Below are 25,013 nucleotides of genomic sequence, written 5' to 3' on the forward strand. Positions count from 1 at the left end.
GACTAAAAATTTACTTCCACAAACACAATAAAATCCCATAGAATAAGCATAAAATACAATGGCTTTTGAATAAATATTTTAAATTTATACCATTACCAATTTTTGGGTTTGAGGTAACTTCTCTAAAGCAGAATTCGGCGATTTGTTTCATGATTTGTCAACCAGAAGAAGCGCGCAATATTCTATCACACGCGCGATGTGAAACTTGTGCGCGTGTTTGAGTCAGAAACAACAAACTTCAGTGTTAATCCATTCCCATAGACAATACACGCAGGCTGGCTACAACGTTCAAAATATATTTGCAAGAGTTTCAGTTAAGTTCTCTAATTACAACAGAAATTGATTTTGTTCGCTTTACTTTGGAAGAACTGTTAAGTATCATTTTCAGAACCTCATCATTGTGTATTGGAATATTTTTATTGAGAATGGCAATGTGAAAAATTCATCTAAATCTCAACTTCTTAAGTGTCCGGGTACACAACCCCCCATCATACATATCAACTCCGTAGGCAAGAGGGGCAACTTTGACCTTTATTGTTGGATAAATGTATAACACCAAAGCATCCTGAAGTCCGTCCGGAAGACAAGGGGAAAAAAAAGTCCCTAGAAAACGCAATCTTTTCAGTTTCAGTTTGGAATGATTTTTTTTTCCCTTTGCGGTGGTTTTATAAATTCTTATTGAGGTAAATTTAATCAGTTGGAGTGGAGATTTGTCTTTTAGATTATTGTAAAAGTGGAAATTTTTGAGGTGTTGATATTTTCACGCATTTCGCGCAACCAGAAACTGGTGCGAAAGTAAAAGCTGTTTTTTTTTTGCTTCCCATATGTTCCAATATCTGAAGTCTTGATTCCACGGAATTAAAATCATGCAAAACTCTTCTTACCCCGCCGAGTGTGAAAATATCCACTTTTACAGTAGGTGATAACACATAGATTTATAGGTCTCGAAAAGTCATTTTTCATATATATATATTATATATAACACAGTGCTTATATAGCGCATATCACTACCGTGGTGTCTCTATGCGCTTTAAGGGAGAGGGATGAAAGTAGAAAGAGGAAATGTCGTGTACAATGTATGAACCATAAATGCAAAACCAAACTCATTCATAATACTTTCATACTTTCATAGACACTAATTGTAATAAATTAAGTGAAAAATATTCATTGTGAATGTGATGTACATCTACTATGAATGGCGTGATTGTCAATAGATATCACCTGCTAGTATACATGTACCTTGCATAATAGGAAATACATATAACGTGTATACATATTCGTATCAGTCTCATTCATTTGTGATTCTGGTAAATAATGGTTCATCATGCACCAAATTCTTTCTGCACGATCCAGGCGTTGGTGTACACTATTAATATTATGGCTTTGTTAAGTTTTTGTTGTTGTCTAATGCATTTTTTTATACCACAGAGTCATCAGTGAGAGGAGATTACCAGTTGCTTATATCAACTTGAACTAGATCTAGTCTACAATGTGGGCTGCAAATATGATGTCTTTGAATGATGAATACTTACATGTATACTGTAAAAGTGGAAATTTTTGTGGTGTTGAAATGTTTGCGCATTTTGCGCAACCAGAGACTAGCGTGAAAATAAAAGCACGCAAATATTTTTGCTTGCCATATGTTCCTGTACTTGATGTCTTGATTCTGCGGAATTAAAAACACGCGAAACTCTTCTTACCCGGCCTAGCGCGAAAAATTAGTTGTGCGAAAATATCCACTCTTACAGTAGTTGATTGGTAATATCAAATAAAATGTTGAAGTGTTTCATTCTTATTCCCCATCAGGTCACATGTCAATGGCAGACCTCAGCACCAGCCATCTCTTTGAGAAATACACAGTGGAAGAAATTAGAAAACTTGAAAGGGAGACCAGGTTTGTATGCACCTGATGATGGCCACATGTACTCAAGATTTGTGCAATATGAACATGCTAGCACTGCTAGTCTTTAAGAATGAAGAATATGATTTTTTTAAAAAGAAATTATACAAACAAGAAATGTACTGTATGACCTTCCATCTCTTTAAGGTACAGAGAATAGAGCGGTGTAATGAAACTAGAAATGCATCATTTATGATGTTTTCAGGCAAGGAAAAAGTAATGTAATATAAATGTATGTAAATGAGTTGCCAGATTTTACAGCTACTACCTATATAAAAGTGGTGAGTTTTCACCTACTTCCTGCTGTTGTGAAAATTTAGATAACAGCTGATCAGAACTAGAAATACAACATCACATTATGAGGCACATTGTAAATGCCCAGTATAACTGCAACAACTCTATTTACATCTTGCAGACTATCATTATTATTGTGTATTATTGCAGCTTTTCTTTTGTTTACTGCATTTCATTCTCATTATCAAGATTTTCATTGAATCAGCAAAGTTGTGCAGCTTTATCACAAGTTGTGAAGATATCGGACATTTGAAGGACTAAGACGTATAGGGACAATTGACAATTTGGAGCAGTAGTTCTTAAACATGAAATAGAATTGTATCTCTTGTACGTATCTTACCTACACCATGCTATTGCTGGTCTTTACAAAATCTAGCCTTTGGTACCGCTTTCTGTTAGATGGTGAAAATTTTAGTTGAATGAGCTAAAAAGTAAGAATGAATGCCAAGGAATTCATGGTTCATCTCGCATCATCATCTTTTTTTTCTTTTCTTTTTTTGTTTATGCTTCAACTCATTGTGTGCCACATTGTCCTGAGACTACAACACATCATGAGTGCTTTTGGAAATATTCTGTTTTTCAGAGCCATGTAACTTTTTAAAGAACCATTCATGCGAGAAATGCAGTACAGCAAAGTAGTATGGAAAAGTTCAGGATTTGCTGTGATGTAAATTTTTATTACAAAGCTTTGGTTATGATGCTTTCTACTTATAGTGGCATATTTTGATTTATCAATTAATTTCCACGTGGCTGTGCTTTTCATCAAAATTTGCGAAGTTGACATGCCATTGACTGAGTTGGTCATGCGAATGTGGCACACAGAGGGTTAAAGTACACAGTTTTAAGGTGAGGGCTGACTCACTAGACAGTAATATGCTCACAAGCATTACATCTGCACCCCAACAAATAATTCTTTGCAGGGCTGACATTGAGAAAAAGAAGGAGGACCTACGACAGATGGTTGGGTAAGTAATATCTTTAAACAAGATTTTCAGTTCAATATATGTGAGGTAGTTTAAGTTTGTGTGCATGTACTAGTGGTAACACTTTTACAAGACACACCAGAAGGACCCAAACTTTAAGAATGTCACTATGATATTATTTATTCTCAGTACACACACACTCCCCCAGACAAGTCCTTATCCCTGAGTAGATACATGGTCTGAAACAATTATTATTGTGTATATATTTTGCCAGCTGTTGCATTACCATTTACTGAGAACAAAATTCCTGGAAAACTGGATTAAAGTGAAAACAAAGTTCTGATAAGGGCCTGAGAACCCGTCTGGCACCATTTCATATTTGCTTGCAATATATCGAAAGAGTTTACAAAGAAACTTACTTGGCTGATTCGGTTTGCCGGAATGATGAGTCGTTTTGGAGTATTTTGAGAAAAATAATAAAAGTCGGTAGACCGACTTTTATTCCAGAAGGCTCCAGACTAACTCGGTCTCAGGGAAAACTCGACCTTATTTCAGACAATTTACACACAGTTCGTGATCGCCATGTTCAGTACCAAACAAGGCCTTGATGAGCAGACAGGAAAGTGCGTGCTAATCCTGTACAAAACAAATGGACAGCGCGCGGTCCTCAAGCCTATATCCCCTATTATACGCACATCACCTCAGTTGCTGAGACGCGCGGTCTTTGAAGTTTTTGTTGTTGTTTATCAAGCGTCTTTGATTGTTTTTAGAGGTGCTTGAGAGGCGCGCTAATTTTGCATGCGTGCCAAAGAGGTTTTTGATGCGCGTTGTAACAACTCGGACCATTACTGCGAGTAGCCAGAACGCTACAATGTAGTTTATACAGGCCGCTCCATTATGCATAGTACAACGCTGTACAATCCAGAGGGACAACCAATACAACTCATCCCGCCGTCAAGCAAAGCGAGGCCGAGTTATCCCCGAGTCCGAGTCTAGCCTGACCCCGTTCGGGTAAGTTCTGAGACTGAACGTTTTTGGTTAATATTTCCCATTTTCGTCGTTACCCATCGAATATCTTGTTATTGCAGCGTTATTCTGCACATTTCCTAGGCATACGTTCACATTTTGGAGCAAAATTTGACAACTTTTGCAGGCGTACCAGAACTTTCTTTGGGCTTTAAAAAAATATATATTCTGAGACAAGACAGGAATTGTTGTGATGCAAGAAATGTTTCCTCTTTCAGGCCTTATCAACCAGTGAGTTCAATATTTCCCTGTGTACATTAGCATTTATTTTAAGCGGTCAGCTTTATATTGGCTTTTGTTTTGCAGGTTTCGCTTTTCTCGTACACATATTTGTCTCTGAATATCTTGAATTATCATATTATGCCATTATTTGAATATTTTTCTCTACTTTATTTTCCAGTGAGCGCTACAGGGATCTGATTGAGGCTGCAGACACCATTACAGACATGAAAAATTGTGCAGAGAAGGTATGTTGGGTACTGGCCATTTGTTACAGATGTAGTAAAGATATGAGCAGACCTCATTGTTTACAATGAGATGATGAAATTTTAATTTTCTTCTCTCATCTCCTGCAGCATCTTGCAGTCGAAGTAAAAGCTTCAACTCAAAAACATACTGATGGCATTCTGCATTACTAGCATTTCATGGCAATGTACATTCTGTTGGAGTGTTTTGTCTTCGCTAAGGAAAACACCATACCGCGAAATAAAAGAGTAAATAATTCTTGATGTGATTCTTTGAAATTGGGCTCAACACACAAATATGCACAGACATAAAGCAGATACCTTCGTAGACAAACATGGTTCTTTGATATAAACAGAACATTCTGTTTCAGTACAAGTTAGAGGGTCTGTGTTATGTTGGACTTCATGCCAATGGCAAATTGGAAACACTTAGTCAGCAAAGAATATGTATTGTTTTGATGCTTTCATGTTTCATGCAAACAATGGTGACTCAAAACAACTGGCATATTGTATCAATTGAGCATGTTCATCCAATTAGGGAACTTTTAATTCCTTTGCTCTTTAATAGTTGGAGGCAGGGTACTCAATAGTTCTAATTTGTTTCTTGTTACCATTTTTTTGAACAATTATTTTTTTGTATCTTTTTTTCTTCCAATTTAGATTGTTGTTTCCATCCAAGACATGCAGAAACACTGTGTCAACTTGCAGAAGACTCATTTCACAAAAGGGATCAGTATATCGCCCAAGAAGGCTGGCAATTCAGGGTATGTGCAGAGCTGTCTTCTCTCCAAACAATGTCTTTCAAAGCAGTCACTCTGGCATTACAAATTTGATGTCTTATTTGACAAGAGACTGAATGAGAGACTGTGTGTGAGTGTTCTTTCAACAGCCAAGCAGTGGATGCTTGATTCAGGCGGCAACAAAGCCCTCAGGATTGACAGTTTCCTTTCGTCATATCGAAATTTATGATAGCCAAACATATAAAATATACATCACTATATAGATACTAATTTGGGGACCTAAATTTTTACTTCATTAAAATTTTGTGAAAGCCAGGAGTGCAATGTATTGAACAGCATCATGCTAAGCCATTAATTTCAGCCATGTTGATATGTTTAAAATTGTTAACCCACTGAGGACGGTTTGATTTTGCTACAACACACAATCCCTTAGACGCATACCCAAGTATACTCAGGACTCATCCTCAACGGGTTAACAAACCAGAAATGTAATCAAATGCCCACTGACTCTAAACTCTCATAACAGCTTCACTCTCATGTGCATGTGCCATGATTTGCAAAGTGTCAACAATAAATATTGTGTTAATGATGTCACACCTGCTGTACATTTCAAACTGCAAATCAAAAGTTGATTGATATGTTCTGATTCAGATCCCAGTCATCAGGCTTCTATGCGATTGCTTCTCAGACCAAACTGCTCCTTGACATTCCAGAGAAGGTAAGATGCTTACAGCCCTGCTTGTTTTACTTTTATTTAGAGCTCAGTTGATGGATGGAATTATATAATTTTTATTCTCTGCATCATCAAACAATTTATGTTGTTTTGATTGTTTTATTTTCTCTTTGTTTGTAAAGGGAGGGTTATCAGTTTAAATAATGCAAATGCATATTTTTTTTTTTTTTGGGGGGGGGGGGTAACATTAATTTTCACAAATTTTCTATTACTTTTGGCTAGTGCAAATTCCAAAACCTGCAAAAATTTCTTCACATTTTTCTGTGCACATTTTGATTGGGTTGAATTGTGTCCAGTTGATAAATACTGCCACAGTAGCAGTAAGATATGTGTATGTGTATGTGTTGTAGTGTTCATATGAGTGCATGTATGTATGCTACAGGTAGAAGCATTCTGTGCAGGCTGTAAGTTAGGCATTACTGGCATGATTTGATGGACATTACGCAAGATTTTTGCAAGTTTGTTCCCTCTCACAACATTACTTGTTAATTGAATTCATGTTTAAATTCCAGGTCAATCGGGCAGTACATTAATTGTCACGCATGAAAATGTCAAATCAAATTCTGTCCTTTTTGTGAATCAGATAAAAACATACAAGTAAGCAATCATGCAGTGTGAACTCAAGAACCCATGAATAAGATCTTTAAAGCCTTTCAGTGAAAAAAAAAAAATAATTGTGCAGTAATAAAGATGTTTGCAGTAGTCAGTGAAAGTTTGTGAGAAGTAACCTAAAAGTTTGTGAACTCTTGCCATTGATTCTCCTTGCATGCAGATCTGGAGTGACATCGAGAGTGGTGAACACTTACACGCCACCCAGCTTTACCTGCTTGCATGCCACATAGTGAGCAGTCTGCAGCTAGACACGACCACGCACCAGTCTGCCCAGCTTCTGAAGTGGTTCCCGGTGCTGTCCAGGCAGTGGGCAGCCATCTGCCACTTCAAGCCAAGCATACTACAGGTAAAGAATGCCTAGGATGAGAAGTCAGCTTTCTCCCTGAATAATGGGAGGCAGATGGTATAATAAGACCAACAATCGCAGATCATTCCCCATTTTCCTTATACAAGGTGTAAAGTCAAGGTTTTATACTTATATGTCATGTGTATGACATCAGCTGATAATTTGTCTCTTCTTGTTAATCTAGTTCTGGCTTTAATACTAGGTGTGAATGCTGACCCTTAGCTCTCCCATTTCGTGAGCAACTTTCTGCATTGGATGTCATCTGAGTAATTTTGTAGTAATACACAATATAAGAAAATAAGATGGCAAAATACTTGGAAAAAGTTGATTGATTGCTTCAGTAGTGGTTGCAAGTTACTTCACAATTTACTGATTTCTTTGGGTTTTCACATTATTGTGCTTTATGTCTGTGCTTTTCAGAGTTGCAGGAATGTCCTGAAGAATGCTGATGCACCTGATGTGGTAAGTTTCAAGAATGTACATGTATGTATATACCTATCTAACTTTTTAATTTTCTATAAAGTCTGATAGAAAGGTATGTTTTCATAGTTCCTTTATCTGTTTTGTTTTGTTAATTTCCAAATGAAAACTTCAGTTCCACTGATACTGAGTAAACTGGTCCGTTTACTCATTGAAACAAAACAAACACCAAATTAAAGAGAGAAAGTGAAGATATCGTCAAGTATTGGATTACATGATGATACAAGTTTTATGCAAAACAGACAAAGATATTCTCACACTCACAAACAGCAAATCACATGACAAGCTTCTCCAGTAATTATTTAGTGGAAGAAATGTTTGTTTAATTATTGACCACACCCACTACTGCCTGCCCTACCCCTGTCTCTCTATTTTGTAGGGCCTCTTCTAATACAGGTGACTCCCATTATAACAACGTCCGTGGGACTGGCAGTTTTCTTTTGTTATATTGAAATTTTGCTATAGCCAAGCAGTATAAAGATATATAGATGAAAATTTGGGGACCTGAATTTTTATTTCATTGTAATGAGAAGTGTGTTCAAAACGTGTTCGTTGTATCAGGAGTGCACTGTACACATGTTTGGTGAAGTCACTCATTGTGATTGTCCTCATATTTTGAAGGAGATTGCCAAGTCTCTGTGTGCCATCATGCTCCTTGAGGACACCTCACCTCGTCAGGTCTTCACCGAGTTCCTCCTCGCCAGGAAGGTCAGTCTCAAGACATTTTAATGGTTGTACCATCTTGGCTTGGAGTAGAATTTTCATTCATCTGGTAAGGTGTGCATCTTTAGCTCTAGAGACCATTAATCCCAGTCAGAACCTACTTGTGTGAAGTTGTGGCATTTCTTCGGCCATTCAGTCTAATGTTTGATTAAGCAGTGTACTGATATGTGATTGGATAATAATTAAAATCTCTCAGCCAGAGTGTCAGGTGACTGATGGCAGGGAGCTCAATGACTGGTGTCATGTGACTGTTCACATGACAAAAGGGACCACGTACACGGTGTTAGGTCCTCATGTTAGTGTTGGGGCAAGTATTTCTGTGCATTCTACACATAGCTCCTATCACTCTGCTGATACACCATGCCCTTTCTTGGGTGAAGATAGTAACTTTGTCTGTGTCTGATAATATCAGGAGGAGACAGCTGCAATAAAAGTTAGCAGTAAGATTTTAAAAAAGAAATGTTGTTTTGATATTTTTACGTGAATGAGGAACTTTCTTACATCGCTGATTAATTTGTAGAGTTTTGTTGATATCAGCTGTTTTTCCTTCTTTTTTCCCCCCAGAATGCAGTCCATCAGGCCTTCAGCTCACCTCAATTTGGTAAGCAGTGTCCATGGTATGCTCTGTAAACATGGCATTGCCACCATTCATGACAGCATCATAAGCTTAACTAAGACAATGCCACAAATGTGACAAGCCTCATAAATACAGGACTAAGTTTCTGAAGTGTAGTTAGTCATAGTTGAGACAGAGAATGAGCCACTTGTATATATACCCATACCCAGTAATCCAGCTGGCATATAACTTGATGTACACGCAGAAAATATAATCTCCGGATTCTTCACTTGATTCAGTAAGTTTGCCTTGGCCAAATACAGATTAGATCCTGTGATCAGTTTTGAAACCTATATGCAATAATTTGGACTCTTCATAAACAAGGATTAATGGTACATACCATAATATCTGCTGAACAATTTAAATAGATTTCCAGCCACTTGATATAAATTCAATGAGATATGTTTGTAAAACTATGTCATTGTTTTGCCTAGAAGACAAAGACTTTGAAGGACATATCAAGTTGTGGGTGCATTGTACTGGCCACATTTCTGGCCAATTTTATTCAGATTTACTACAAATGTTTTATCATGGAACAATCAAGATGTCAATTCTTGTTTTGGCTTTTGTAGGGGAAAAGATGAATATGGAAAGTTAACCTGTGTGCACTCTACGTAATATGCTGTACCGGTTATAATGAAGATTTTAATATTGAAATTTGCGTAGGGATGTTTTTTGGAAAGGAGAAATATGCGAAATGTTTCATTTCTACAATAACTTTTAAAAGAACTCAAGTTGGTGCAGGTATACTTTGCATTTTCTAGTTTATGTTTATGTTTAATTTTTTTTTTCTACCAGACACCAGCGTGAAGAGACAGGTGTGTGGAGTGACAAACCTCATCAACCTGACTCTCAGGCAGATCCATGCTGTCTTCTACCATCAGGAGAATGAGGGGGAAGACGATGGTGAGGAAACACCCACACATCAATATTTGTCAGATTAATAGATGAACACTTCTATGTCTGTAGCACCCCCTGTGTAATTCATGGTTGCAAAGTGTTGTCATGACAATCCCAAAATATCAGGAATCTGTCCACCTTTTTGTGATGAAACAGGAAATTGCATCCCAGTGTTTTGTGATTTTTCTTTTGAATTGTGTTGTGTTTTGTTTTGTCTTTATTTCGCTGTCTTCTACAGAGAAAAGCAACCTTCTTCTCAGTGTTCTCAACAAGGTGACCCAAAGTGGAGGTGAGAAAAGATTTTGAACAGATGCCATTTTTAGATTATCTCTTCAATATTTGAAATAGAGAAATTTGAAACTTTGTCTAGCATGTGTTAAAACTAAGTGTGATTGACTTAGTTATTTGGAGAGTTAGTGAAAGACTGAAGGACATTTTTATTAATAACTTATGTGTGTATATGTGTGTGTGTGTGTGTGTATGTTATGTGTATGTGATCAATCTAATCTTAAGTATACTCATTTGTCCATCTAGATGGCCAAACTGTCCTTGCTGAGGAGCTAGCTGTGGGCACCTTCTCCAAGCATCTACCGTCCCACATAACAGGTTTGCCTCATGTTTTTCTTACGGTCACCATTTCATGTGTTTGCTTGCTTACATATTTCTGTCTCGTCTCAACAGGGTAGCTCTTTCCATGTACTGTGCTAGTCTACCAAAGGGTTCCATGACATCTGCTCCTGCGACAATTGCTCCCATGAAATATCTGCATGCTAAGCCAAACATAAATTCTACCTACAAACGTAACCCTAATCCTAATCCTCACATCGAACTAAACCTAAAACCATATCATAACCCTAACCCTTAACCTAACCCAAAGTCCTTGAAGAAAATAAGACCTGAGCAATATTGACGCAGGAGCAAATGTCATGTCACCCTACCAACGAGACACATACCAATGTATTATGATACAAATGGCAATTTGTGAAATGAACATCTTGACGCAACACAATTCATGTTTAAGTCTGTAGAAAGGAACACATGGCATGAAATGTTGAGATATTCATCCCCTAAAGCATTACATGAAAAGACATCAAATTGCTTTATCTGCAAATGAAAGCTATTGCCTTTATCAGTGCCTGCAATCAAATATTATGCCTGATCATATTTAGTTCATTTCATTCGATATGGCTTAACCGTTCTTTTGTTTTGCAGTAGATAGAGGAACCTGACATTGAACTTTGCAAGCATTTATTAACCCGTTGAGGATGGATTAATTTTGTTACAACACGCATTTCCCATAGAAACCTGCCCGAGTATACTCGGAACTCGTCCTCAACGGGTTAAGATCATTAAATTAATTTATTCCAGGACAGCTCATGAAAACAATAATCAAATCACTGAGAGTCTGTGTAAAAAATGGCGTCATGATTGCTAGACTTTTTATTCAAAACACTGAATAATCTGTGTTTATATGTGTCAATGAAGGGCAATTTGTCAATCAGTTAAAAAAAAACCAACAACTTGATGCAAGAATCATTAATTTGAATAAACATTAAGCTGTTTCATATCCAAAGGAGATGGATGTAGACTATTGTTTGGGACAGACAGACTTTGAAATATGTGATGACAAGATGGTTAATATGAATATCCTGTTGAAATCTCTTCCTTTTGCTCTTCTTTTTTGAACCCTCCCCCAACAAACAGAGTTCCACCCCAAGCTCCGAGCTGCTGCCACGCCCATTGCCGCCTCCTTTGTCCAGGAGAGCGTATCCCAGTGGGTGGAGACTTGCATCAGTGATGTCCACGATGGGATCAGCAAGTTGCTAGGATACGTCACCTCCATCCGAGGCCTCACCAGTATCAGGGATGCAGTGTGGGACCTCCTCCAGGAGGTAAGTGATACCAACTGTCTCCTGGGACCTGTTTCATGATGAGCTATGCAGTTATGGCAAGTTTTTGGTCAGTAACTGCAATTACCATGGCAACAACTAAGATACTCGCATCTGATTGTTTATTGCCAATGTGCTACCATGGAGACTGCAATTAGGTTACATTGCAATTGCTGCAACTGTTGTATGGAATATGACCAAATGGGACTCTAGATTTATTCTATATATTTGGTTTTGGTTTTGCTTGCATTGGTTTTATGTTTTCGTTTTTAGTTGCTTGTTTGGGTGAGGTGAGGAGGGGAGAAGGGGGCTTGCGTTTGCCAGATGAAGTGTGCTAAATGTTTTCTTGTCATTGCACACACTCGGTGACCTGAACTTTAGATGATGGATTAGATGCGTACTGCCAACTGTTAAGTTTAAAACTGAAAGCAATGGTGTCCTTTTTGTGTGTGTTTTTTTTTTTTTTTTTTTGGGGGGGGGGGGTGGGGTATGACTCAACAGTGATCAAGTTTGAAAAAGAGGGATAAAGATCATTTTAGGGGACTTAGATAATATATATAAGTATGCCATGCATAGGGTGGCATGTAAAGCAGATAATCAAGGATGCTGAATATTTGTAAATAATTTCTAAATTCCACTTTAATCATTGCTGCGTGTGTCTATTCTCTTTCTTGTCATTCCAGGCTGAAGATGATATTCCTCTAAACACAGTTGCTAAGAGGGTGCTGGGACGCACTGTGTGCCTCTGGGGGGAGTTTGTGCGACCTCTCTTCTTGACCAGAATACAGGTGAGGTAATGATGTGCTTGCCATAGGATGTGTAGAAATTTTAACATGTTAAAGGATATGTGGAAATTTTAACATGTTGCAGAAGTGAATTCATGGATGAATGAATGGTAGAAAACAAGGCAAGGAAGAGACAGAACGAAGAATGAAATAGTATACAAATAATGACTGCTATGAGGGGCACAGTGAAAATTATGGGCCCAAGGTGATGTGAAAACTGTAACCATGCCCGAAGCGAAGCTGAGGGCATGGTTATAGTTTTCACATCACCGAGGGCCTACATAATTTAGACTGTGCCCCGAATATCAAGCAGTCATTATTTGTTTTATATACCGAAAATATAGATTCCGAAATATAGATACCGAAATATAGATTCTAGTCTCTTTTACAGCACTCGTAATCAATGTTGATCGACAGCGCGGCGGTCGTATCATTGGTGCTACGTGCGTACATGAGTGATCATCACGTTTACAGTGTACGGGGTTGCGAGAGTTCTGTGGGTTGCGACCACTGGTTGCGACTGTCTCCAAACCAGGGCACAGTGACCGCTAGTCTCTTTTACAGCACACTGATCGAATGCGCGGCGGTCGTATCATTGGTGCGTACATATGAGCGATCTATGTGTACGGGGTCGCGACTGTCTCCAAACCTTTCTACAGGGCACAGTTGAGTTACTGTGCCCCGGTGCCGGGCACAGTAAATCAAATACGGGGCACAGCTATTTTCATGACTCCCCTTTTAACCAATCAGATGAGAGGATTCTATATATGAGGTATATAATAAGACTTATGAAAAGCCTGCCAGTCAAATATCACATACCCGGTAGTTTCGCATGATGCAACGATTCGTTTGAGTGTATGCCCTGGGTAAACATCATGTTATTGACATAGACAGTTTGATGTTCAGGGAAAGGTGATGTTCAGTACATACTTTGTGGTAAAAAAGGAGATGTGATGTATATATATACTGTATACACACACACACACACACACACCACTTTTCTTTTGTTAACTTTATATTCATTCTTTGACTCTTTTGTTTTTTTGGTGTGATTATCAGGCCATCATCCAGGAGTCACTTGACCAGACACTGACCAACAGCCACCAGCTGGTCATCCAAGCCTCTCGCGAGACGGACAGCTCTCCGGCCGACCTGGATGTGGCTAGCCACACATGGACGGAACTAGCCTCAGACGTGCCCAGTCCCCTTGCCTGGCAGGCCGGGCCAGCTGCCAAGGATGTCCTAGATGCTGGAAGCCTCTACATGAAGGCAAGAGCCTTCACTCCCAAGACCCAGAGGTAAGCAAACCATGAACTAAGTGTTAATCAGTCTACTTTGTATTTTTTTGTTGTTGTGTTTTTTAGATGACAAGTGTTATCCACACTCGTGTTATCCACTATTAACTCTTTATGTGCCAAGGTGGAAGCCCCCCCGTAAGCCACGTTGTTCTGAGACAGCACCGTAGTCATGCTTTGGGGAAACGTTATGTTTTTAAAATCCATGTAAGTTTTATAGATTTTTGTTACCCTGGACATGTCATGAGCAATGCTGTAAAGAAAATACCAAGCTGTGCTTTGACGTTAATTGTATGACAAATCCATTATTGTTTTTCTGTCAAATGACCAGTACAATGTATCTCTATGTTATTGTAGATGCATGACTATTGCACACTAGGCAGTGACAGAAACTTAGTATTTACTAGCAAATCCAGTCGGGAACTCAACTTGATGGTCAATCACCACATAAAATTAAAACAAAATGTGACAGGGATGGAATCACGAGAAACGCTTTCATTGTACCGTGCCATTTGGTGATTTATCGATCAGTGTTGGAGGGTTTGTGCATTTGAGCACAGTTATGCAAAGTTGGTATGCCGTTGACTGAGTCAGGAGATATGCAAAGTTGGTATGCCGTTGACTGAGTCAGGAGTTCGAATGTTGCAGACAAAGAATTAAAGTTATCCAACTTACCCCCTCCTTGTCTTATCATCCTCCTGTCATCCCCTTTCCAGCATCTGTTCCTTCATTGACGTGAGACTAAAGAGCCTCCTGGAAGACTTGGGATGCTACGCAGACAAACAGACAGACAGACAGACGGACAGACCCCAGCAGCAGCAGCAGCAGCTGAGTGACAAACAGACAGCGACCTCCAGAGGGACCCAGGGTCCGTTTGACAAGTATGCCGACACAACCAGTCTCCACAGCTTCCTTCAGATCGCCTGCACACAGTGTGTCAATAGGTAGGTGGCCAAAACTTTGTACACTACTGCAGTGGCGGATCCAGGAATTCCGTAAAGAGGAGGCGCTTTTACAAATTAAAGGGGGGGGGCATACACTCTGCCCCCATTTTTTTCTTTTTATTTATTTTGTTTTAACAAAAAATAAAGGGGGGCACGTGCCCGGTGCGCTCCCCCTGGATCCGCCGCTGCTACTGTATACGCTGATGTTTTTGCATAGATACTTTAGCAAGTGGGCAGTTAGATTAAACATTTTCAAGAGTTGTTGATTTCAAGCTTTGTAGTGTTCTCCTTATCATGGTAATTGTAAACACAGAATAATACAAATGTTCAGAAGAAAGTGTGACTTCTTAAACAAATGTGAAAATGTGAAAATATCAGCTGTGATCCTGACATAACTGCAACGTGCATGTGTACATTTCTCTGTCCATTGCTATATTCTATGATTGCGAATGTAATCATTTGGGAAATTGAGGGAAGGTCCCAATTCGCCAAGAATTAAACTTGCTGAATATATGGTGTATACAGTATATAGTACAACTCCTTTTCTCGATGGAACCAATGCCTACCCATTATTACCAGTATTCATTTGTTGTTGTCTTGCAGGTTAATTGAGCACATCAAGCAAGAGTTGACAGACTGTAAGAGCGCCCTCGACGCAGCCCATGAGGCCAATCTTGAGGAACAGGCTGTTGGTACAATCAACAGGTAAGACATTCATTTCCTCAAACAAACATCATACTTGTAATGACACCTAATGATGACCACAGAAATGTACAGATTGTGTCAAAACAAAGTCTAGTAAAGTCACTGTTAAGTGTTTATTTCTTTCAGTAGCTATGAATTGAACAGATTTAAACACTGAAAGTGTAAAAATGCACCAGTTATAAACACTTTGCGATTATATTTATGAAAAGGAGCTGCCATTAATATTTTTTTCTTTTTGTCATTACTGTGTGCATTTAAAACATCTTCCATTTTCCTTTTCGATTTGATATTGTTCCCTGATGGTTAATTTCATATCATTTCATGATTAATTTCTGTAGAGAACAGTGTCATGATTTGAGATAAAGGTGCTTTGTACTTCATTTTGTCCTTCCCTCCCCCCCCCCCCCAATTCCAGGGTGGTGTTCTTGGGTCGTCTGTGCTCTGCCCTGACCGAGCTCTCACCCCACCTACAGCAGGCTGTCTTGATCACGGAGAAGAGAGATCAGAAATCTGAGCAGCAGAGGTAGGAAAAATATCATCCAAAATATATTTCTTTTGACAGAAATTAGGTGCTTAGCAACTTAGTGTGTATGGTTTTCTCTTGTACACACTGTACATGTACATTTATTTTGTTATTCATTGATTTGTTGTGGAGTCTGTTGGATTGTTATCAGGATTTCTGAGTGCAATGCTGCCACCAGTAGCTCATGTCAGCTCTCAGAGAAAATATTAGAGCTTTCATATTTCCTTGATTCTTGAGACCAGAGGTTTCTTGGTGAATTAGACCTACTTTTTTCTTGTCATGACAAGAGAATATAAGTCTTCCTGATTTAGAAACTATACTGCAGCTATTTAGATGCATGTAACACTGAAGTTTTGCCCTTATTGCTCTTTGGAATCTCCTGATTTTGATGCATAAATTCTGTCAAACCTGGAAAAAGTAACACTGAATGCATGTTCCAAAAGAAGCATCTTTATGAGGAATGATTATCAACTATCTATGAGAAATAATTTCCAAGTGTCTATGAGAAATAATTTCCGTGAGAAATAATTTCCAAGTGTCTATGAGAAATAATTTCCGTGAGAAATAATGTCCAAGTGTCTATGAGAAATAATTTCCGTGAGAAATAATTTCCAAGTGTCTGTGAGAAATGATTTTCAAGCTTTGTGGTAAGTTTTAGTCAGATGCACAAAATACTTTAATACAAAATGCTAATTTTGGCATGTATGTTTGCCTTATAATGATTAAATTCTTTTGCACACCTCATCCAATGATTCTGTGTACAGAATAAGAACCAAGATTGCTGGTAAGAGGGACACCAAATCATCAACGGTGAGTCTAAATCCATCATTTATACATTGCCATTGCCTTATTACCTCTAGCATAGAGAGCATACAGTAATATTTGATTGTTGTGATTTACAGATCATGTCATTTAATCTAACATTGGTATTAGTGTCCTGAGACCATAAAGAATGTATTACACTCTGTCTGTACTACTGTATACGCCATATATTTAGGTAGTGGAAAAGTGAGCAAAGAAAATGGGATTCCATCGGGAGTCGAACCTGAGACCTCCGGATTGCTAGACCGGTGCTCTACCGACTGAGCTATAGAAAGCCCTATAGTACAGTGTTCGTCCCAGAAACCCTTAATTCTCAATGCTCGGGTGGTCAGAAGCTATAGCAGTGTGTTTGTGTGTGACACACACGCACACACTTGAACCTGGCATAAACCCGAAGGATAATTCAACTTGGGGATAAATGCGAGGGATCACCGAAGTGATATATTTAGGTAGTCTAATCTTTCATGAATTGGGGCTTCTGGACAAATTCATGAGTAGAGAAATTCGGGATTATGTTGTACAGTACTTAATGGAGGATTGTTTGTGTGCATGTCACATTCATGTTAGGATCAGCATTAAAAATCTTGCGTGTTTTTAAATTTGTAATTAGCAACCGACTCACAAAATGATTTAAGATAAAAACCTCACAAAATATTTGGTATATGCAGTAGCTTCATTATTCTGTACAAATTTATACCTTCTCCAGGGAAGTGAATGGTGATTGTGTGAAAAAAAAAAAAAATAATAATGGTTTGCAAATGATCACAGAACACATAATATCTAGGAGTGGTATAATGTGTTCTAAGCCTCCAAGATGTGTGAAGAACTTTAGTTATTGTGCCATTAGAATTCAATTAAGTTCGTATTTTGTAATTTTACATTGCCATTACTGTGAAATGAGCCAATGTACGGAGACATTTGTCATTGAAGAACAGTCACACTGTGTAAGACTTACAAACTGTATGTTATAGTATATTTGTTTCTCTGTCTACAATGACTTAGTTTCAAAACCAGCCATCAAAAGCTTTTTCAGTCAATTTCCTCAGCGAGTTTTGTCAGTCATGGTAAACACTGCTAGAAAAGAAAAAGTGATAAAAAGTGATATTTTGGATTCTAATTGATGTGGCAGATTTCTGTTGTTCTTGCCATGATGAATGTAATATCCCATGTGAAATATGTCTCTATGACAGCATCATGAACTAGATGTGAATGAGTTTGCAAATGACAGAGATATCTTTGTTTAGTCTTTACCACATTAGTTGCTCTGTAGGAGCACTGTGGCATAGCAGATAAGGCTTTTGACTTTCAATGGAATGCCTGTAGCTCAAATCCCGTCAAGTGTCTACTACTTCCTTGGACAAGATGATTTTAGCCATCATGCGTTTCATGACCTCAAAACATAAGTAGATTTCTGGGAACACTATGGTATGAAAGGCAACACTTGCTGGTAAAACAGTGGCAACACTGAAGAGGCTACCCAGAATAAAAAAGACCATATTATGATTACTGTCATCATTACTTCTGAGATATTGTCTATGCCCAAGTACTTTGTTTGTGATGCTCAGTCTTGAATGTTATTTTATTTCCTATACAATACTAGTCCACGGATGATGAGTGGGGCAAGTCCAAAGCTGGATTTCTGTCTCAGTCCAATGAGGCTTACAAGTGAGTAGTTCACTCAGAGCTGTCCATTCATGTCAAGTTTTTTAGGAACTAGCTAGCTAAAGTCCAAGCCATAAGTCTATGTTTTGGGAATGCAGGAAAATGCAAGAAAGCTAATGAATGTGATCATGATTGTAAAAACCAATGCTGTGTTTGCTTCTTTATCATTGTAGAGATGTTGTAGTTGTTGTTTTTTTTTGTTTTTGTTTTTTTTGTTTTTGTTTTTGTTTTTGTTTTTGTTTTTGTTTTTGTTTTTGTTTTTGTTTTTGTTTTTTTTTTTTTTTGGGGGGGGGGGGTTTCAGTTACATTTGTATGCACTAAGCATTGACAACAAATGCACATCCATATGCCAGACCCAGAAAGGAATAGAAATAGTCTGTGAGAAATTTGTCTCCATACCACCACCTAGTTTCAGATTTTGGATGAAGGAGATCTTCCTAACATCATAAATTCTGTATGTTCATGCATGTGAAATGTAGGAGAGCAATCACCCTTGCGTAATTGCTAGTTGAAGAGCCTGATGACGACAGACGTATACATGTTGCTGGAAATTGAGTCATGAAAAGAGGTGTTCAAAATGTAAATGTGACATCTTTACTTGATAACAAAGTTTGTGTTTAAAGGCAATTTGATTTTACTTGTGGACAAATTGAAGGCCAGGTGTGTTGAAGTAAATTCTGAGGATGTAGCTTCCTTGTTGGCTATCTGTATAAGTCTATATTATGAGCAAGAGGATACAATATGAGTCAGCGGTCAATGTGTTATTGTTGTTGGTGATTAACTTGAGATCATACAGTATGTTGGCTATAAGCAGAGAATGTTGATATCGATGAATGTAGCTGGGAACCATTTCTTTACTGTCACCATCGATGGAAATACACATCCTTTTGATGTTACATAAGATATGAATAAATTGCTGTGACCAATGCTCCATGATGTTTTTGTTCTCTTCTACTTCCACACCCCTTGCCTAGACTCTGGAGTCGTTACACCTGTACATCACTCTTGGCAGAGTTCAAAGACAACCTTACTGACACCTCGCCTTCTGCATTGCTGAAAAACTCGACGGTGAGTTCTAAAGCTGGGCAAGACTAGGCTTCATGCTTGAAAAGAATAGACTTTACATTTTGAACCCAAACTTAGTGATAAGAAAAATAAAACAAAATATAGGAAGGAAGAGAAGTAGCCTCAACACCAGTCAGAAAGATTCTTCTTTTGTGATAGATTTCATCCTCACGGTTCTACTTGTCTGCTCTCTTCAACATTACCTGTCTCTCTTCTCTCTTTTTTTCTTCCCAACATTCAATGCATTGAAAAAGAAAGTGGAGGGATGATGTAAATAGTTTAATACAAATGATATATTTTCATGGTTTGGCCAGAATTCTTCCATTAAATGAATTTTAATTTGTTTGTGTATTTTGTTTTGCATTTGACATTTTGCTCATTGGTGTTTACTCTTTGTGCTTGAAACAATTCAATACTAAGTATTAGTCCATCTATCTTCTTTTTTCACTCTCTCCAGCATTAGCTTTAATTGCTAACAATTTTTTCCTTGGGCAGTAAATTTTTCCTTTCAGCCTATGAACATTCGTGAAATAAAGATTCTTAACAAGTTTGAAACAATAAGCATGTTGATTCTAAAACCATTGTAGTAGACTTTTGATAGCTTGACATTTCATGCTTATACATCTTGACATTTCATGTTTTTACCATTTCTGTGACATATCTTACAGATTTGTCACGATTTGATAAGAGATTTCCTTCTTTGCCAAATGAGAGCTACTGAGGTGAATTATGAGAGTCAAAAGACATTGTGCTGGTGATGTCCCTTCTAAGCACAGTAGTGTTCTTGTGAATTTCTTGTGCAGGCATGGGACAGCATTGACATTGAAGAAGAGACAGAGGATGGCAAGAAAGTGTCCTCCAAGATACGTCTTCCGGTCCAGGTATTTATCCTCCCATATATTTTGAATCCTGCTCCCCATGCACCATATCAGATACCTGACATTTTAAACCCAATTTGATATACTGTCAACTCCGCATTATTTGAATCTGTTTTAGTGGGAAAATTAGCTTTGACATATACAATACTGAACTTAGATATTTTGTCTACTCCACATGTGTCATACATTTGTCAGAAACTTACCTGACTTTGGCCTTTGCACAGTGACTGCATCTATTCACTTACACCATGATTGATGTACACACTTTGCATTTTGTGATATTGGTAGACCCTTTTCTAATCTTCAGCAACGTACACAAAAACATGGCTTCTTGATGCAAACAATGTTTGCATATAATATAGTTCTACTGTTAAAAATGACAGTTGAGTGTGCCAAAATTAGCTTTTTGGTGTGTGTGGGTTTGTTTGTTAGACTGTTTGTCTTTTTTCACAAAATGTTGTGAAGAGCAGGAGGCATTCTTTCACAAGTTGTTTTGAATGCAATGTTTTGCTTGCAATAATCACCAAATATCCCAAACTCACTTATACAAGAAGAGAACTTTACCAGAAATACACCTATCGCATGTCTGTCTTCTTGTCCTACAGTCATCTTGGTACGTACAGTCCCTCTTATATGGCTTGTGTGAGGAGATCAACCGTGTTGGTGGCCATGCCCTTTCCAGGTAATAAAGACACCAAGACCAGTATTCATGAAAGTGGTTTGAATTTAATTCATGGAATATGTAAATTTCTTCTGCATAAATGCATGTGACAGATCGTATATGCCAACAGACATCCAATGATGACTGTGTGTTGCCACATGCATGGGAATGGTACTTCTATTTCATGCTTATTTTAGTCCGTGGACTGAATTTAAACCGTTTTCAAAAATTGAAACCACTTTCATGGATACAGACCAAAGTGTCTGCAAAGTCTTATGCTTAATTGTAGTAGCTCAGGATTATGTCTCGTGTTCCTTGTTTAATTCTAATCATGTAGTCTATTATTGGGACAAATGAGAAGTACAATGGCAGTGAGTGATGTATTTGGAAGAAACGTAAGATGGCAGTAGTATATTCCTGTAATGTTTTTAAAGTTTTAAATCAGTCTAGCTATATTCCTTTGAGATCAATTTCTGGACTTTCTGTTTAGTTTTATGTCCTAGACGTATGGTGTTTCTAAGACATGAATTTGTATCCCACATATAGAGGACATATCGCATATCATGCTTACATTATAAATACCAACCTTAAATGCCTATATTTTCCAGAATCTAATCATTTGTAATACTTCCATAGAATTGTTTCCTTATTCCGTTTTGTTTATACTTCTCTTTAAATGGGTAGAAATGTATTGAAAACAGACAAGAGCCTCAAAGAAGGTGAAATCACTATACAAACATGCTGAACAATATCTTGAAACCATTCCTAAAGGAACTGTTCAGGGCCAGCACTATGTTTTTAAAAGTGAAGGACCCCAGTTTATACTTCTGGTGCCACTTCTGGGGTAAAAAAGATTGGGGGGAGGGGCCCAAGTGGTAAGGCCCTATGTATTCCTATGTATTACAATGTGATGTTCATTGTATGATTGTAGAGGTAGAAAAAGTTAATGGAAAAGAATTGCCATTTTGTCCCATTCAGCTCTGTGGTGTCTGAGCTTGTAAAAGCTACTGGTGATGGTCTCCTTCACACCTACCAATCCATCCTAAAGGGGAAATCCCCCAGAGGCAGAGATGCCAGCCATCGGCTCACCCAGCCACAGGCCCTGCAGCTTCTCTTCGACATCCGATTCATCGGCAGCATCATGCTGGGGCGGGGCGAGGACAAGAAAGACCAGGCCAGGTTCAACGACATGCTGCATGGTTTGATGGACACCTTGGAAGGGTTCGTTGACCCCTTTGACCTGGATGTCTTTACCCCACACATGACCTCCAACCTAAACAGACACGCCCATAGGTGCTCGGTAAGTGAGGAACTTAAATTGGATGATGTCATTAATCAGTAAATTAGTAGATTTTGTCTCGATAATAAAGTGTAATACATTCATGCCTGAGTACAACAAATATTGGTAGATTCAATCTGTAATCCACTGAGTGAAAAGCAGCCTGCCTCAAAAAAAATATGAAGTAGAGTTCTGCAAAACTGTATTCACTCATATATTCAACACAGATCATATCTCAGTGTCATTTTCAATACTTGCCTGCATCATCTGTGGCAATGTACAAAGGATGTGCTAGCTATTCATGGGAATTGATTTCAGCTAATTTCAAAATTAGGCTCATCCACAATGACTTATTTCTGAGTTTCTAGTGAAGGGGTCCTGAATTGATACAGTCTGATCATTCAGTATTTACTCACTTAATGTATGCTGTAACTTGCCATAACTATGCCGTAACAAAGTATTACCACATTCTTCAGGTCTGATTTTATTGTCGTTGTTTGAGTTATGTGTTGTGGTGCAGGATTTGATATATTATTTTTATTAATTTATATTGGAAATAGTGTTGAAAATAACCTGTCTTCATTATTGGCAAAAGAAGAGTATTTTTTTTTTAATCTTCGATAGAACGTTTCAGATGAGTTGTATAAAACTAACTGACCGGTAATTTCCACTCTCCATGACATCAGCTCCTATTGGGATTCTTGACCAGTCCGGAGAAGCACCTGTTCTCAAGTCAGCGGTCATCGGCAGCTGGCTACCAGGAGCAACACAATGTCCTGCCACTGTCCAGTCCCCAGGTGCGCTTCAGCCTTCTGCCCCTCAGCACCACCACCTCTCAGACCAGCAAGCTGACCCTGCAGCCAGCACTGCCTCGGCAGAAACAGCCTCAGGTTTGTATTCTCATCGCTCTTTTTTTCCTTATACTTTTCCTTCTATTTGTACTGCATTTTCTCCTTTTTCCTCTTCTGCTTCTTGTTTTCCTTCATTTCCTCCTCATTTTCTTCCTTTTCTTTCTCATCCTTCTCTTAACTGGTTGTATTTTGCCACCCCCTCCCCCTCCCCCCATCTGATTCTTATTGTTTTTTTGTTTTTGTTTTTGGGCAGTAATTTTTTTTTTTCACTAATGAGTTACTTTTCCCCAGAATAACCTTTCCCCCACTTTCCCTTTATTATGCAGAATTTCTGATGATGACAGATATTCATAATTTTTCTTGTTTCTTTTTCTTTTTAACTTGTTGTGTTCTACCACTACCCTGTCCCCACTTCATCTCTGCTTTTGCATGGATTTGGGGTTAAAAAACTTCGTGCATGTTGAGATACATCTCCCTAGAGTAAATATTCCACTTTACCTTTATTATCCCGAGTTTCTGATAACGTCAAATATTCATAATTTTTTTTGTCCCTATTCGTTTTTAACTGGTTGTGTTCTACCCCCCCCCCCTTTTCTAGACCTCATCTATGGCCACGCCCTCCCCCATGGATGCCATCCTGCACAAGTCTCGCTCCTCTCCAGCCTCGCTTTCATCTCGTCTCAGCTCCAGCCTCAAGTCCGGCTGGCTCTCCAATCTCGGGGGTCAGTCATGAGTGAGGAGCCCTTCCGGAGATTGTTTGAGCTGGTTGCCATGGGAGACCAAGAGATTGGACATCTCAATCTCAAATATGGACCTCTGTCTTGGAACTCCAAGCCAGTTGCCAAGGGAGAAGAAGAGATAAGAATATTGTGTGGAGGATAAATATTTCTACCACAATCTGAACAAACGTTGAGAAGCAGAGCCAGTTCCCAAGGAAAATAAGAGGGATCTTGAATGGAAAATGTTTTCATGTGTCATTTTTTTGTTGCTAAATGTGAAGATGACTTCGTTATTCCACAGCCGTACATCAATCTTATCACACCATTATTTTGCAACTGTGGGTACTATAATGTAGTAGCCTCCATCCTCTATACAATAGACTTTTTATCCTTTGCAGAAATTGTTCTGATTCAAATCAAAACTTGGAAATGGTAAGACATGAATATATAAGATGCCTTAATCTATCATCAGTGGTCAACGATTTCTCAGCCCCTCACTACTTGATTTGGTTATATTTCCCTCATATTTCTCATTTCTCTGTGGAAAGTGTACACACAAAGACACACACATCATGTGCCAAATCTAAGCCTTCTGCTTTTGAACAATACTGTCAAAGTGGAATTTTCATGCATTTCGCACAACCAGAAACTAGCACTTTTACAGTGTTTAATTTCTGGGTTGCAAGAAGAATAAGACAATGATGAACCATTAAAAAAAAGATAAATAAATACTCAAATGGAATGTAATATAGAATCTTGAGCATTGTTCTGTTGAGTTTATTTCTCTTCACTTTCTCATTGCTAAGATTTTGACTGCATTTCATTTGGATGTGATTTAGTCTTGTAGGCGTTTTAAATTCTGTGTGTTTGAAATATTGCTCCGATCATGTTTTGGAGGTGATAATCTTTAAATTTCCCAAGAGAAAGGTAATGGGGCTTCACAAAACTTAGACAATTTCACAAAAGTTGATCTTATTCTTTAGGCTTGATCAGTGCAGTCAATTACAATGCTTCCTCAAGAAAGAAATTTATGTCAAGATGTGATGTCGAAAAATGAATGTTTCTACAGAGGAAACCAGGGGTGCTTTATTAGAGACAGGAAATGTAGATTTGTGGAAGTTATAGCTATCCAGGAAACATTCAACTTCAGTAGTGTACCCTACAAGTGATTAATCATT

The 25,013-nt window shown here is 38.2% G+C and overlaps 1 protein-coding gene across 1 annotated transcript; it reads left to right on the forward strand.

The window, feature by feature from the left end:
* Window positions 1–1,806: 1,806 nt before the first annotated feature.
* LOC140230487 (conserved oligomeric Golgi complex subunit 1-like) lies at window positions 1,807–23,860 on the forward strand. The gene is made up of 26 exons (XM_072310642.1): window positions 1,807–1,894; window positions 3,115–3,159; window positions 4,544–4,610; window positions 5,268–5,371; window positions 5,999–6,065; window positions 6,853–7,038; window positions 7,459–7,500; window positions 8,140–8,226; window positions 8,806–8,842; window positions 9,656–9,763; window positions 9,996–10,046; window positions 10,292–10,363; window positions 11,462–11,649; window positions 12,330–12,434; window positions 13,491–13,729; window positions 14,443–14,670; window positions 15,274–15,375; window positions 15,791–15,898; window positions 16,663–16,708; window positions 18,321–18,385; window positions 19,357–19,450; window positions 20,251–20,328; window positions 20,931–21,007; window positions 21,965–22,286; window positions 22,952–23,155; window positions 23,715–23,860. Exons 1-26 carry the CDS (start codon window positions 1,812–1,814, stop codon window positions 23,847–23,849), a joined length of 2,940 nt encoding a protein of 979 aa, XP_072166743.1. The 5' UTR covers window positions 1,807–1,811; the 3' UTR covers window positions 23,850–23,860.
* The last annotated feature ends 1,153 nt before the right edge of the window (window positions 23,861–25,013 follow it).

The sequence above is a fragment of the Diadema setosum genome, chromosome 7, assembly GCF_964275005.1.
Source record: "Diadema setosum chromosome 7, eeDiaSeto1, whole genome shotgun sequence".
Classification (NCBI taxonomy): domain Eukaryota; kingdom Metazoa; phylum Echinodermata; class Echinoidea; order Diadematoida; family Diadematidae; genus Diadema; species Diadema setosum.